At 61.4% G+C, this 15,125-nt stretch overlaps 1 protein-coding gene across 22 annotated transcripts; it reads right to left on the reverse strand.

Annotated features, from left to right (window-relative positions):
* Positions 1–7: 7 nt before the first annotated feature.
* Positions 8–11,047, reverse strand: SEMA3B (semaphorin 3B). 22 transcript variants are annotated; one of them, XM_069561929.1, is made up of 19 exons: positions 10,986–11,047; positions 8,372–8,555; positions 6,695–6,896; positions 5,832–5,989; positions 5,637–5,699; positions 5,104–5,223; positions 4,924–5,017; positions 4,599–4,718; positions 3,568–3,713; positions 3,364–3,475; positions 3,190–3,259; positions 2,967–3,111; positions 2,436–2,655; positions 2,084–2,175; positions 1,967–2,008; positions 1,571–1,728; positions 1,418–1,473; positions 1,186–1,325; positions 8–828 (listed from the first exon to the last, which is right to left on the reverse strand). In XM_069561929.1, the coding sequence occupies exons 3-19, from the start codon at positions 6,801–6,803 to the stop codon at positions 427–429; spliced, it is 2,247 nt and encodes a 748-aa protein (XP_069418030.1). In that variant the 5' UTR covers positions 6,804–6,896; positions 8,372–8,555; positions 10,986–11,047; the 3' UTR covers positions 8–426. The 22 variants fall into 22 exon arrangements, with proteins under 22 accessions (XP_069418030.1, XP_069418042.1, XP_069418033.1 ...); XM_069561941.1 differs by having other exon boundaries at positions 2,967–3,108; positions 6,695–6,881; positions 8,372–8,515; positions 10,986–11,036; XM_069561932.1 differs by having other exon boundaries at positions 6,695–6,881; positions 10,986–11,016.
* Between the last annotated feature and the right edge of the window lie 4,078 nt (positions 11,048–15,125).

Here is a 15,125-nt window from a genome sequence, read left to right on the forward strand (position 1 = left end):
TGTCTGCTGGGGCCATTCCAGCTTTGGCTGAAAATGTGTTTATTGCATTAGTACAGTCGGCCTGCCCCACCCCACCCACCCAGCCTGTTCACAGCTTTCTGCTCATTGCCCAAAGAGGTGGTCCTTCTCCCAGGGTGGGCATTCCGGGCACCACTCCCACCCAAGTACCCGGGGAACCCTGCTTCTCTGCTGCCTCCCGACCAGCCGGACCCTGTGCTCAGCCTAGGCCGCCCCTATTGGGGTTACATTCAAGGGTTATCCTCTTGTTAATAAATAAGCCAGCATGGCTGCCCCTTGGCCAGGGCCTGTCGGTCGGTGTCTTCCCTCCATCAGGAAACGCCGGGCCCCTAGCCGTCTCCCAGGGTCTGAGCGCCCCCTCTCCCTCCTGCCGCCTCCTCCCCAGTCCCCAGCGTGGGGACGGCCAAGTCACCAGTCCGCTGCGCTGCGCGGGCCCCGCTCAGCCCGCAGCTCTGGGGCGTGTGTCCTCCGGTTGCGGCCCTTTCTCCGTGACTCAGGGACCTGTGGGCGCGGCGCGGGCTGCGGGCGACACATTCGCAGGGAGTTCGCACCACCGCCGCCGGGCTCCACCAGCTGCAGAAAGTCCCGGTACCAGAGCTTGGGGCCCGGCGGGGCGACTGGCGCAGTATCCTCGGCCCGGGCCAGTCTTTCAGCCTGTGCTGCGCTCAGCACGTGCAGCGCCAGGCGACGCAGTGGCTGCGAAAAGCCCTGCTCCACCGCTGCACACAGGTACACGCCGGAGTCCCCACGCCGTAGCCCGCGCAGCAGCAATCCCCTCCTCGAGCGCTCCGCCCGCTCCTCCGCAGGCACCTGCCGGTGGATCAGCGGGAGGCGAGGATTTTAGGGAACGGCGGGGGGGCGGAGCTTATCTGCACGTGAGGGCGGGTCGGAGAGCTCAGTGGGCGAGGAGAGGGCAGGGCTTCTCTCCGACCGGGCAGGGATGTTAGGCGCCTAGTTAGAGGAATGGGGCCTCACCTGGATGCGGAGTTGCGGGCCAGGGACCAAATTGGGCGTTAGGGGTCTGATTGGCCTGAGACTCATAGGGCGGGGCTGGATCGCATGTAGACGTGCGGAGCGGGCTAAGGGCCTCATTAATCAGGGCTGGCACTTTCTGGACATTAGGGTTGGAACCGGGCCTGTTTGGAGAGGGGGTAGGGGGAGGCTCACCTGAGTGTAGGGAGACTCCCCCGCGCGCTGGAAGGTCCACTCCACGTGCGCCTGCAGCGAGCGGGGCTCACACTCCAGGAAGGCGCTACCTCCCTCCACACCCAGCACCTTCTGCTCCAGCAGCGCAGGGTGGGATGAGTCTAGGGGCAAAGCGAATGTCAGATTCTGGCAAAGCAGGACAGGGTGGGGCAGTCTTTAAGCGCTGAGGGATGAGAGCAGCTGAGACACTCACCCCCGGAACACAGTGTGCTGGGGTCGCCGTTCCTTACGTCCTGCCGTCGGAACCGCCTGGGGATCGGGGGTCATTAGAGCCTCCGTGAGTGCGTCTTTTAGCCAGGGATAGGTAAAGACTCCCTCCGGGCAGCACGTCCTTGACCCTGCTCACCTCTTGGCACTGGGCTGGAAGCGAGTGCACTTGGCCCCATCCCAGGCACAGTAGGGGTCACGTGCCAGGCAGCATTCGGCACAGGCACGGCCGTGGGCAGCGCAGCGGTGCAACGGGATCTGGGCCACCCCGCTGCGAGAGGCTACGTACAGTTGGTGCTAGGGATATAAGGGCTCCAGGCTGACCAAGGGAGGCCCAGTGCCAACCTCCCAAAGGTCAGGGATCCCTTCCCCCCATTTGACAAAAGGGAACACTGGGGTCTCAAGTCACAGTCTACCGAAGGCAGAGCCTGTCCTTGAAACGGAAATTGGGGCTTATCATTACCTAAAGAATGGGAGTGGGGGCACCTGGGAACACTCTGGGTCCATTCCACCCCCAAGCACTCTGGTCACTTACCCTCTTGGAAGAGATTTGCATGCTGGTGACAGCAGCTGAGTCCTGAGGAGGAGGGGGGCTCTGGGATCATGGCTCCATGGGGTGGGGGTCCTTCAGGCAGTGGGGGCTAGGTCTTACCTCAAACATGTGTAATTCCTCCAGAAGCAGCCCCTCGGCATTCGGCCAGCCGCCCTTGGGGACGGAGATCACCTTCAGCACTGTGCCTGCATCTGTAGGGATAAGAAGAGGGGGTGACTCCTTGTGCCCTCTGACAGCTACGGCCAGGGGTCTCCTTGCCTCTGATGCCTCCACCCCCAGCATGGCTGGAGAGGTGAAGAATGCGGGTTGGAGCAATCAGAGCAGCATCCAGAAGGAGATGAGGGACACAGCCCCGGGAAACATATGGATTTGGTCTGAAAGCAGGGAAATTCCACTAATAGGCCAAAGAGCCTGCGCTGGGTTTTTTAGGTGGTCATGGCAGGACCCTGACCTGTGCCGATGAAGAGGACATCGTAGTATCCATCAGCAGCTGCGACACGATCTGCAGTGATCTGGGTGAACGTGTACCCAGCGCCCACTTGTTGGAAGAGAGGGCGCCCACCGATGGGCAGGACCGAATTGTACATGAGGGGGTGGTTCCGGGCAAACTGGATAACATCGTCAGGAAAGTCCTTGGTAGAACTGAAGGTGCCAAAAGTCTTGCTGGGGCACTGGGAGGTGGGGAGGAAGCATGACAAGGAAGTGGATAAGAAGGCCGAGTGGGCAGCCCTCCACAGGAGACCACCCAGAACTTGGAGTGTGTGTATGAGGGGGTGGGTATTGGACAGAGCCCTGCCCTGGCAATCTGAGGGGGAATTATGACCTTCCCCTGAGGAACCCTGTCTGATGAAGAGGATGTTTTCCCAACCATTAAAAAAAAAAAAAAAAAAAGGAAGAAACCACATTCACCAAGAAGACCCCAGGCCAAGTCCTCCCCCTGCAGGTTTAACTGGGTTGCGGAGGTAGTCCCTGGGCTACGCACCATGCCAGGTCGGGGGTAGGGGACACGTCCCTGGTAGGACACCCACTGGTGCATGGGCCCCTCCTTGTGTGCAAAGGGTCCCAGGAAGGCCCGGCGTACATCATTCATGCTGTACACGCACACGGCAGAACCCTGGAAGATGCTGCTGCAGGTGAAGATGTCAGTGGAGCGAAGGGCTCCAGTGGAGCCTGGGCCGCCCAGCCCACTACCTCCCACACCTCACCTGGATGTGGAGAAGACAGCATAGAGCAGCGGGGTCCAGCGATCTCGCGAGGACAACAGGAACACGTCCTCTGTAGGGAAGGGACCATGTTGGGGGAGGGTGCAGAGCCAGGCTCCAGGGTCTGTGCCCCTGCGTTCACTGCCCCCCACCCCATCCTCCACTCCTGCCGCTTACGGAGCTGGTCAAAGTTGGTATCACCCTCGGCACCGGGCACCGAGCACACCAGCCGCGCCTTCAGGAACGTTGTCCACTTGTTGACCAGGCTGCGCTGGCCACCCACATCGTTCTGCAGGGGTCAGTAGGAGGGGATGAGGGCGAGGCCCTGACAGGCAAAGGGGCTGTGGCGGAGCCCCCGAATGCGGCCCAGGAAGGCCTCACCCTGCAGATCTGGCCAACGCGGGACACAGACAGGCGTCCCAGCGCCGGCGTGGCCTCCACCGCCGACTCACGGAAGAAGAAGTAGATCTTGTCATCATCTGGGTTTTCACTCTCCGGGATCCAAAAGACCTTGATAAACTTGGGCTCTGGCCGCAGCAGGAGGCGAGGGGTCACTGAGGTCCTGCCTGGCCCTGCCTCCCCTTCTCTTTAAGCCAGCAGAAGCCCTCAGGGCAGCAGCTGACCACCCCACCTCCAGAAGCAAGTTCGAAGGGCTCCCCAGGACAGAAGCGAACAGAAGAGGGCCTGCGAGTCAAGAAGCAGCCACAAGAGGGAAGCAGAGACCGCGGCTACCTGGGCTTACAGCAGGTGACCTTGGCCAGTGGCGGGCCCCTCACCCCTCTCCTGGCAGTTCTCCATGCCAGTGCACCAAGAAAGGAGCGATCCTGGGTATCTGGGTTTTGCCTTCACTTATGAATCTTCCTCTCTAGCGGGAAGCAGATGCCCTGGCTCCTGCTTCAAATACTCTACTGGGTCCCCTCACTCAGAATAAGGTACTCTGGCGCTACCCTCTCCTCACAGGGCAGGCCCCTTATCATTGCTCCCTTCACGAGTCTGTTCCTTGGCTTGTTCCTGTCCCCGGGGCCTTTGCGTTCATCATTCCCTCTGCCTGGAATGCTCTTCCCGAAATCCTGCTGTGTTCTGGGAATTAGCTCATTCCTCTTTTCGGCAGAGTGGCTTCCTGTCCCCAACCCCCCCACTCTCACCACCACCACTCCCACCTCGTCTCCTCTTCCCTTGTCTATTCTCTCCCTGTATCTCCTGGCCATGGGAGCTGATCTTATCGTGCATTCGTTCTGAGGTCTGAACTCAAAGAGGGCCTGGGTCACACCTATCTCGTCTTGCCCTCTGACCCAGTGCCCAGTGCAGGGCTTGACCCAGGATAGCCATCTGGAAAGCAGGTGCCTTACTCAGCACCTGCTCTGTTGGAGATGAGGGCCCCCTCCCGACAGTCCCCACCCCCAGCCTTTCACCGTTAAGCCAGCGGGAGTCGTGCGGCTCTGTCCGAAGACTTGGACGCTGGCCGAGGCTGCGGAAGATGGTGAAGTCCCGGCCCATGAGGTCCGCAGCTACCCCCGAGTACAGCTCTTCCCCTGTAGATACGGCAAGGCTGCTGAGCAAATCCAAAGGTTCCTATGGCAGGTTGGGGGAGTTCTGGGGGCTCTTGGGGAATCAGTGAGGCTATGGGGGGATCCCTGGGGCTCTAGGGAGGGTCTTTGGACTTTACAAGATGCTAGAGTCTCTGGGGGGGGGTGCGGGTTCCAGGAGCTCTCCTGGGGTCCCAGCCTTTGGACTCACCCACCAGCACGGAGGCAGCCCGATGCCTGGGGTCATAAGGACTCTTGCCCTTGCCATCCTCCAGCCTTCGAGGGTCCAGCCGGAGCATGGGCTCCTGGGAGGCAGCGGGGAGTTACTAATACAGGCCCTTCCTCCTTCCTTACCCTCCCTACCTCCCTCTCTGACCAGCTCCAGCCTTACCTCCAGCCGCTGGCCCACCTCCACAAATGCACAGATTGGGTGGAAGGCCCCTGTGCCGCAGGCCAGCAGGTGGGTATGGTTGTAGGCATGGAGCAGCTTCACGAAGTTCATGCACTCGGTCTAGCATGCAGGCAGGCAGGGTCAGGAACAAGGAGGCCTCCCTCAGGGAGGTGGCCTGAAGGGGCCCCCGCTCCCCAGTGCTGCCCCCACCCCTTCTTTGGTGCATCAGCTGAGGCAAGTACTAACATGGGCGACACGGACCCGGGTGCCCTTGGTGACCAGCCCGGCCCTCCCACCTCTCCCCAGAATGGGTTCATGGGGAAGCAGAGGCCTGCATTGTCCCCTGTGACTCAGAGGCCCCCAGGAAGAATCACATGAGGCCCCCACCCTGACTCACTACCTCCGGACTTCAGCCACCTCGACCCTCTTGCCCCCAGTCCCAGCCAGAACAGGCGGCCCTCTGTTTCAGCACTGCCCATCGCTAGAGTGAGGGGCTGACCCGCGCCACTCCCACCCAGGCAGCCAACACTCACGCCAATGTCCTTCCCGGCCCAGTTGCACTCCTCTCGCCATTCCACACGGGCCGGCCAGGCCAGCTATGGGAGGGTGGGGGTGGGCAAACACAGCACGGTCTCTAAGCTGAGGGTGTCCACTTGTGACCCAACCTCCCCGGGGCTCTTTCCTGGGGGGCCGGTGCTGAGGCTGGGTGGTGGTGGGGTTTCTGGCACCTTCTTGGCCCTCTTGCTAATGTTGTCCAGGCTGAGGGAGGCCACGTGGTTCTCAGCGCCCACAAACAGGCGCCCACGTTCCTCATCGAGCAGCAGCGCTTCATAGCAGCAGGTCCTCTCCAGCCTGAAGGTCCGGAGACCATGCCGGGCCTGGAGCTCTGTGGGGTGCGGACACTGAGGATTCACCAGTCATGCTAGAAGCTTCCTCCAGGCCAAGGTTGTACATGAGACCTGGCCCACACACAGGTGGATTTACATGCGTGTGAGTGTGCAACTCGGGAGGACAGGCCCACCCAGGTGCCGGCCAAGCTGCCAGAGTGGGCGGCGCAGCCCCCCCACCCCACCCCCACGGGGGAAGCAGGTGGAGCTTCCAGCGCGTGCTCAGACAAGCAGTGTCTCCAGGCTGGTGCACAGGGAGGCAAGTGTTCCGGGATACGGCCTCATGTTGGGACAGCCAGAACCCCGACCCCAAAGTCAGGCTCAGGGTTCTCTGCCACCAGCCAGGGTTCAGTATGATGTCGCTGCCTATTCAACACCCTGTGTAGAGGGGGTGTGGGAAGGCGGCTCTGATGCTCCCCCCCACCCACCTCAACCTTCCTGGGAGCAGGGGATGGAGTGGAGGCAGGATCTGTTGCCATGGGGACAGAAGGGGTCTTCCTGGGAAAGCATGAGGAGAATGTGGGCAGAGCACTTGGGGACTGAGGCCAGGAGAGGGTTAACTGGGGATGGCCTGAGCGTGCCCCCCAATCTGGGATTGGGTGGCGCACACACAAGGGTGACAGCAAACAGTGCCCCCTACCCACCCTGGGCCCCTCTCCTTGCCCACCCTGAGCTGGGGCCTCCCGCTTGCCAGGTGCACCTACCTTGGAAGGAGAGGCGGAGGCGTGGGGTGCTGGGCGCAGCACCCCCCAGCCCTGCCACCCAGAGCAGGGCCAGGCCCGGGATCATGGCGGCAGCCTCGGCCTGCCCCATCCCCGCGGCTCAGGGAGCTCAGGGTTCAGCGGGCGCGTGTGGAGGAGCCTCGAGCCGCCCTGGACTCTGCCCCGGGATCTGGAGGAGAAGGAGCTGCAGCAAGGGGCGAGGGCGGGAGGCTGGTGGGGGGAGAGTCCCCAGGGATCAGATTACAGCCCTTAGGGAAAGAGGCTGGGGGGTCGCATTCCACTTCTGAGCCCTCCTCTCCCTCGCAGGGTGCCCTGTCTGGCCACAATCACAGACACACCCACGCTGGGCACACCCTCGGGGTCAACCCCACACTGGCAGGCGCCCGCCCCACCACGTCACCCTCGCCAGGAACCCGCCCTCCTGCATACACACCCACAGGCATTAATTCACCAAGTCAGTGCGCCTACTTCATGCCAGCCTGGGACTGGGGCTAGGGGCATTGGGGCACACAGGCAAGGTCCTCCCTGCAGGAGGAGGCAGAGGACCAAGGAGGATTCGGGTTGCTTGAAGTCCCTACAGAGGTGCCAAGTGCGACGAGCAAAACGAGCCAGTCATGGGTATGCGTGTAACAAGAGGGGGTCATGCCTCTGGAGGAGGCTGGGCACCCACGGGTCCTCAGAGGGACAGAGGCACCTTTGGAGCAGGAGCTGCTGGAGTGGGTGCCTGTGAGCATGAGTTCTGTGGGTCCTTTGTGTAGCTGTGCTCGATGTCTGTGTACTGTGTCTGCATGCATATCTGCACATACCTATGTGAGACCACCTGGTATATGTGCTGTATTGTACACATAGGTGTGATATGCATGTGTGTGCGCACACATGGCGTTGTACACGTGTGCACGCAGGATGTACATGTCAGCGGTGTACACCTTGTAAGCATGTATATGTGTGTCGCATGTGTGTGTATGGCTATGTGCGCAAGTGTACGCATCTCTCTGGATGCAGGTGAGCAAATATAACTGCAGCACCCATCACTGCTTCAACTCCGAGACACCCCAGAAGCCCACTTCTCAGGGGGAGAAGCTAGCTGGGAGACCCAGGGCTGGGCAGGGCAGACGCCTCAGCTTCTGGTTCGGGAGCTGCGCCCACTTGGACCCGGCAGCCCCAGCCTTGCGCTGGACCTCTCTCTCCCCACCCCAGAGGGCGGGAGGGGCCGATCACACCCAGAAATGCTATGATCTCAGACTTCAGACCCAAGAGGAATCAAGTGGGGAGAGCCAAGGGCCTGGGGCAGCCTCTCACCCCCCAGCTGGGGGAGCTGTCCTTCCCTCTCGAGCCTCTGGCGTCTCCCTCAGCCTCTCCATCCCGTCTTTGCCTTCAAGGGTTTCCCCATCTTTGAGGCCCACCAATTCTGTGAGCCAGAGTCCTTCTTCCTTGGACCCCTCACATGGGGCCAGGCTCTGGCTGCAGTGCCCACCCTCCTTCCCAGAAGCTGGCTGGGCAGGTGCCGGGCACAGTAAGCCCTGGCACAGGGCAAGGTCCTGGGGCACGATCAAGCGAGGGGCGCAGCTGCTGGGGCACGTTCCTTCCAAACCGCCCTCCCCAAACCACCCCCCTAGCTCCGCCACCGCTTCCAGACCCCTCCCACCCCAGGACTCCCACCTCCTTCCTTCCTTCCACTGGCACTTGCCACCGTCTCTTCTAGGCCCAGGAGGTCTGCGGCATCCCAGGACGCCAGGCTTCCTCCCCACACTCCACCAAGAGCTCCGGCAGCAGCGGCTCCTCACCCCGCTGCCTCTTCTCACCCTGGAGAAGGTCGGAGAAGCCGAGGGGCCCCGGGCACCCTCTGACGGCTCCTTTAAGGAGCAGCCCCCGCCCCCACCAAGCCAGCTGCGCCCGCCCCGTCAAGTTTACGGGGCGGGTCGGGTGACTGGGCAGGCAGCCGGGACCGGCTGGAGTTGGTGGCCTGGCCAGAGTGGAGCGGGCACGAGGGAGGGGCAGGAAGGGCCGACCCCTCCCCTGTGGGGCTTCAGGCTAGAGGATGCCCCACACAGAGGTCCTGGAAGTTGGGCATGCCGTCCATCCGGGCAAATGAGGAAGAAGCAATAGAGACCTCGTAGCCCTGGGCAGAGCTGTGCAGCCGGCAGAGGGAACGGGCAGACAGGGCACACCCAGGGACTCGCTTCTTTCACCTGTCTGTCCCTCCGCAGCCTGGGAGCTCGAGGCGGGGAATGAGGGGGCTTGCTGCCACCTGGGTCCCCAGGAGTCTGCTGAGAAGGGCTGGTCAGGGAAGGGGTCCTCAAGTGGAGATCTGATGGGCCCCCAAGACCCAGCCCCCATCCTTCCGCAGGGCTTGGGCGACTTAGTACTTCTGCCACCTGGCTGGCAGTGGCTCTGATGACGGCCAGTGTTGGGTGGGAGAAGAGGGCTGGAGGGGCAGGCCGACAGCAGGAGAAAAGTCTGACTTCGGCACTGGTCAGAGACCAGTCCTGACCAGTGGTCCCACGTCTGTGTTGGAAGGTGAGGGGCATTCTATGTCATGTCCATGGACTCTTTCTTCCAAGGGTGTAGGTGGCAGGCAAGGTCTGCCTCACCAGAGTGAGACACCCCAGGGGGCTTCAAGGATAGGAAGGGGCTTCTCAGCACCTCAACTGGGAAGGGTCTGTGGCCTTGGCCTAAAGGTGACTCTAGGGCACACACCCTTTTGATACCGCCAGGGCTTCTTCCTTGGAGGAGCTGAATGTCGACCGTGGCCAAGCGGGTCCTCAGGTCCACCTGGCTAAACATGCCAGGGCTCGAAGGTGGGCGTCTTCCATCCCTCAGTTCCCTCAAAATGCATCCTCTTACATTTTCCCCAAGGCTGACTGGCAGCTAGCTCCCTGGGGGTCTGCAAGGGAGGCCATGGCTCTCTGGTGCATTTCCTGCGAGTTCCTGGAGTGGAGGTGTCTGTGCCCAGCCAGGTTGGGGAGGGACCTGCCTCTCTTAGCTGAGCCTCAGGCCTGGTGTCTCTGGCCTGCTCTGGCTGGCTGGTTGGCAGTGAAGGGTGGGCGTCCGTGGGACGACCAGGGGCCTTCAGGAGGGGGAGTGGGGGGATGCAGCCCTGCCTGAGCCCCAGGACTTCCAGCACGTGGCCTCTCTCCCTCCTCCCAGGCTCTTTCGCTTTGGGTCTGGGCAGCCTCCTCTGGCCCCATGCAAGCAAACAAAATTCTTTGGCTGTTTACAATTTTCCACCCATGCAGCCAAGATCAGCAAGTGCCTTTGAGGTCCCCACCCAACCCCATGGTGCCCCCTACCTGACCCCATTGCTTTTAGTTCTTCAGTCCCAGGGTCCCAGGCTCTATTTTATGCCCCTCCCCCAATAACCCAGTGTCCATACTGGATAATGAGACCAGGATCCACACCCCCCACCATCTTTCCAACATCCTGGGACTCAACCCCCAGCCAAAAGGACCAGGCTGTCCCCGGGTCCACACGAGTGCTTGGCATTGCCTTCCAGCTTCCAGATGTCCTTGGAACAGGGAGATCCCCAGGGGTGAGAGCTCAGGTTGTCCCCATCCCCACAAGGTCTCTTTTCTGCTTCTCAGTCCTGGGTCCCAGAGTATGCAGACCCTGGGGAGGGACTTCATGAAGCCAGCCCTCTAGGGTTAGTGGGTCACATTGGGCTCTGGAAGTCCCCAAGCATTTTGGATTCACACGGCCTGGGCCTGGGTCTCAATAGAGCTGAACCAACCAGGGGAGGCAGCGTGGGTGCCTGGTGCTGACTGTCAGCAGTATAGCCTGCTAGGGCCTTGGTTTTTCCTTCTGGAAATAACTGGATTGTTGTGCCAAATGCCAGCACCTGCCTCCACAGTCCTCACTCTCAGCTGGGCGTGCCCCTTGCACCCTGCCTGGACTCGGTGGTGGTGTGACTGGGCTGGGGTGGGACATCCATTTATGCAAGATTGCAGCCAACCCTCTCAGTGCCCAGCCTGGGCTGGGTTGAGCCTTGGCTCCCCACTCACACCTGCTTTAGCCATCAGGGCTGGTGGCTCCAACCACTGGTTCGACCTTTCCCTCTTCCGGCCACGTGGGGACTAAGACGTGCTACCCGGAGGAGGACTTTAGGCAAGGGGGGATAAGCGGTGGAAATCAGGCCCTGGAGAGCCCAACTGAGGCCTGGTTTCCCTGACACTCTGCTAGCCACGCCAGGGGATCTCCCGGGAAGGTTTGTCTGACATTGCCCTCACCCACCCCCAGCCTGGTGTCCAGGCTCCCAGAGGAACCCCCGTTGGCCCACCTTTTCGGGAAGATGAGCTCCTCCCCTCCTTGCCTTCTGAGGGCCATGTCAGAGCCGAGGTGGAAGGGTTGAGGGAGGGGCCACCGGGAAGCCTGTGCCTCTGGCTGGGGCCCTACCCCCACCCGCTCCGCCCCTGCCCTCCGCCTCCTGCACATTCCTCCCTGGCTGAGGTCAGCCCCTCCGGGACGGGGAGCCCCCCCAACCAGCCACATCACAGCTCCTCACTCACTTCTGTTTTCTTCGTTGCCCAGCAGGGGGGAGAGGGAGTGGGGAGAGAGACGAGGGGCCTTGGGGGTGGGGCCTCCCTCTCTCCTCCTCCGCCATAACCCGGGGGAGGAGGTGCCAGGAATGCGGCAGGGTGGACTCCGGTGGCACCCAGTCCCCATTAACATACATTAACATAAATGCTACCTTCCCTCCCTTGGCTTGGGAGCTGGGCAGGGCAGGGGGGCCGGGGTGGGAGAGCCTCCAGAGAGCGCCAGGTGGGGGTCAGTTTGCTCCGGGAGGGTGGATCGGAGCCCGTCCCAGGAATCCACCCCTATAGTAGCCGGGGAGTGACTGGGTTGAATTCTGATTCTGCTGCTCACCAGCTGTGTGTCCCTAGGGGGAGACTGAACCTCTCAGTCCCCTCTCCATGCTTGTCCCGCGGTAGTAAAGGGTGAGCCAGGCAGGTCTGGCACTCAGTAGGGTACACAGGTGCACGCTCTGGCTGCCATCTCGGCGCTGGGTATCCTGTGGCATGCAAGCCTGTGGGCCTCGAGGGAGACTCACCACTGCTTCTTCCCGCCCAGCTTCACCGGGCCTTCTCTCTGGCTTAACTCCTCTCCTGTCTCTTTCTGTCCCCTTTCTTCCCTTACACACACCCCCAGCCCCCAGGACAGCACTGACCCTCCACCTGAACCCCCTTCCCTCCCCAGCTGCCTAGGATTCCTTAGTCTTCCTCCACGAGTCTCCAGCCCACCCCCAGCAATGGCAAGAAGCCCACACCCTCCGCCCTCTAGAGAGCCCCAAGTCAGAGAGGCCTCTGTCTCCTTTAAGACAGAACAAGGCCCCACCTCCTTCCCCTGCAGCTTGAAGCCTGACCCCTTCACCTGGGGGTGGTCCCCGCGGTCTTTCTGCCAGATCTCTTCCCAGTACCTCCCCTCTGCAGTTACCCTGCTTCCCCAGCTCCTCCAGCCTGGGGACATCCGAGGCTCTTAATCAGGCATTCACAAACCCCTCTCTGACTCAGCCCTGGCTAACCCTGCCAGCACTTCAGCTACCCCATTTCTGGGAGGTGGCAGCTGCTTCTTTGCCAGGACTTAGCTTAGGCTGTGCCCTCTGCCCTCCCCTTTGCCACCTGCTGGACTTTTCCTTATCACTCACTACCCACCTTTCTCTGTGAAGCCCTCGATGCTTGTAACACCAGGTCCAGGCCATTCTGTAGGGCTCTAGGATTCCCAGCTGCCACTATCACTTGGGAAGCCACCAGGCACAGGGAAGCAAGAGATAGATGAAGTGCCTGCATGAAGCCCTGCCACCTTCCTGGGCCTGCTGAGCCTGGATGAGGATGGGGGAGTTGATGGAGAAGAGAGATTTCAGGTCCCTTCAGGCCTCAGCCACTCAGGCCTTGACTCCCTCCACCCACAATGAGGTCAGAAAACAGGATAAATACCAAGGAAAGTACAACTGATTTTTCTCTTAAATAAGATCACCTGTCAGGCTGCGTCTCCTGTGAGAGGGGGAATCAAAGCAGGGAAAAGAAAGAGATCCATAGCCTTGACCTCTGACCCCCTGAACACTAGTGCCTGTCGCTGTGCGGTTAATGGAGGCGCTGGCTGGCTGGCAGCCAGGGACATACTTGCTGTCACACAGCTGCATGCAGACCTCAGCTGACTTGAGGCTCTCCTTGGGGTCATGCGGGCTTCCCTTGTGACTTAGCTAGTAAAGAATCCATCTGCAATGCAGGAGACCTGGGTTCGATCCCTGGGTTGGGAAGATCCCCTCGAGAAGGGAATGGCTACCTACTCCAGTATTCTGGCCTGGAGAGTTCCATGGACTGTATCGTCCATGGGGTCACAGAGACACGACTGAGCGGCTTTCACTTTCACTTTGGAGGCATGCTGAGAGCTGGCTCCCCCTCTCCGTGTCCAAGGGGGGTTGGGGGGATGCACAGCCCCATGGCAAGGATGAGGTCCCCTGGGATCTCTTTTAGGGCAACAGACCCAAGAATTGGTCAGTTGTATGGAAGTGGGCCAGGACCCAAAAGTCAGCCAAGAGAAGCTGCCGTTCTGTCCCTGACTCCCCAGGGCAACCAGGGTCTGGCTGGCCACGCCACAGGCCAGGGAGCTGGAGTCAGGACTTGTATTCTCCAGCCTTAATAGCTGGCTTGGCACTGTGGGGTTGGGGGTGGGGGGGACGATTCTGAGGGGAGTAGGAGGATTTTCTGGAGGAAATCAGGAGCAGCTATGGGGCTGCCCTAAACACGGCCAAGGGGTTATTCTAGGTCTTGGAAGCTCCTGCAGCCTCAGAGGCTCCAGTTCTAATGGGGCCTCCTCCCCTTCTGCTCCTGGCATCTGGGCCTCCACCCACCTGCTGGGGGTGAGGGCTCCTGCCCAGGGGAGTTGGGAAGTGACTGCAGGCCTGGACTGGCTTCTCCCCACAGGGTCTCCCTACATCCTTCAGACCTCTCTGACTCTCAGAGCTTGTCTCTTTCTCTCTTCCCAGCTGTTTCCCCACCCACCCCGCCAAAAAGTGGGTTAAAAATAGCCTGCTACCACATCAGCAGTCTGGGCAACCATTTGGAGCGGGACAGGTCCTCATGGGGCCTGTAGACGAGCCTCGTGGAGGTCCCCACTGACTGGAGAGTCTGCCTCATACTGGGATCCACAGCTTGGTCTGGGAGCAGGAGCCTGGGTCCTCTGCCTGTCTAAAGGTCCTGAGCTTCATAGATGTAGCTGCCTATGGGTGGGGCCAGGAAGACGGGCCTTCTAAGGCTGGGAGAACTCCGGAAGACACACTGCCAAGGAGCACTGAATCTCTGGGTCTCCTTGCTCAGGGATGCAGGGTGGTTGGGGTCCAGCCCCAGACAGCCCTGGGTAATGGGGGGAATCCCTCGGAGTCAACTTTACAGAGTCCCTCCCATTGGGGTATAGGACACCTGGGATGTATCATCCCCTGCCTACCGCCCCCTATGGGTGGGAATTTCCCAATCACTAAAGACAAGGATGAATTGAGAGGCCGCCCCCGGCAGTGCTGGGACAATGGAGCCTTATGCTCTCAAAATGTGAGCAGGGGTAGGAGGGCCAAGGGCAGGTGGGGGCCTAGCTGCCTGCACCCAGGGAAGCACTGCTTGCCAGGACCCCACCCAGACCCACTGCCAAGCCGGGTACAAGGGAATCCTGGCTAGAATCCTGCATGGCCCACTCAGGGAGGGAGACACTGCGTTCATCAGGCAGACAATGCCAGCTCCTGAATGGTTCCTCTGTGCAGGGTTCCCCCTCAGGACGTAAGGAAGGAACTATCTCTGGCTCCTGCTTCCTGCTGGGTGGATATCAGGGCATCGGAACTCGCACTGCGCCCCACCCGCACATCTGGGGTTCAGCGAGGTCCAGGGCTGACTGCTGAAGGCAAGGGATGCAGGCTTGGGCGTGGGATTCTGTTCTCCTAGTCAGTTGGTGCTCCCTAGCCCTCAGAGACAGGGGTAGCAGGAAAGGCCCGAGGGACCGGGGGCGCCGCTGAACTCCTTCCGAGGGGGGCGGCCACAGCCTCTCAACGCCTGCCAGGACTCGGGGGCCCAGAGGCCGAGAGGGGACTGCCAGGTGTGCGGAGGCGGGGTCCCAGGTCCCCGGCCCTATCCTCCCACCCGCCCCGCCCTTCCCGCCTCGGAGGCGCCGACCCCGGCCCGGGCCGCTTTGTCCCGCCGCCGCCCTACAAAGCGGCCTTTGTGGCCCGCGGCCTCCGCAGGACCCGATGACGTCAGCCTCCGTGACCAGCCCGGCGGGGCCAAGCGTGGACTGCCGCGCCCTCTGGCGGCCGACGGTGGAAAAGCTCGTCTACGAACCCCGCCCGGCAGAGGAGGGCCTTTCACCGACCCCTCCCCACGGGCTCAGCCGGCTCCCGGGAAAAAGTCCAGGGACCTTGCCTGGCTCTTGGGGTTCA

The sequence above is a fragment of the Ovis canadensis genome, chromosome 19 (genome assembly GCF_042477335.2).
Source record: "Ovis canadensis isolate MfBH-ARS-UI-01 breed Bighorn chromosome 19, ARS-UI_OviCan_v2, whole genome shotgun sequence".
In the NCBI taxonomy this organism is placed as follows: Eukaryota; Metazoa; Chordata; class Mammalia; order Artiodactyla; family Bovidae; genus Ovis; species Ovis canadensis.

Bases quoted from the DNA above. Each gene is read 5' to 3' on its own strand.
- SEMA3B (XM_069561929.1), bottom strand. From the start codon at position 6,803: ATGGGGCAGGCCGAGGCTGCCGCCATGATCCCGGGCCTGGCCCTGCTC. The intron at 3,714-4,598 runs GTGAAAGGCTGG...TGCTGCGGCCAG, and splicing joins CGACTCCCGCTGGCTTAACG to AGCCCAAGTTTATCAAGGTC. The intron at 2,176-2,435 runs GTCAGGGTCCTG...TTATCCCTACAG, and splicing joins TGTCCTCTTCATCGGCACAG to ATGCAGGCACAGTGCTGAAG.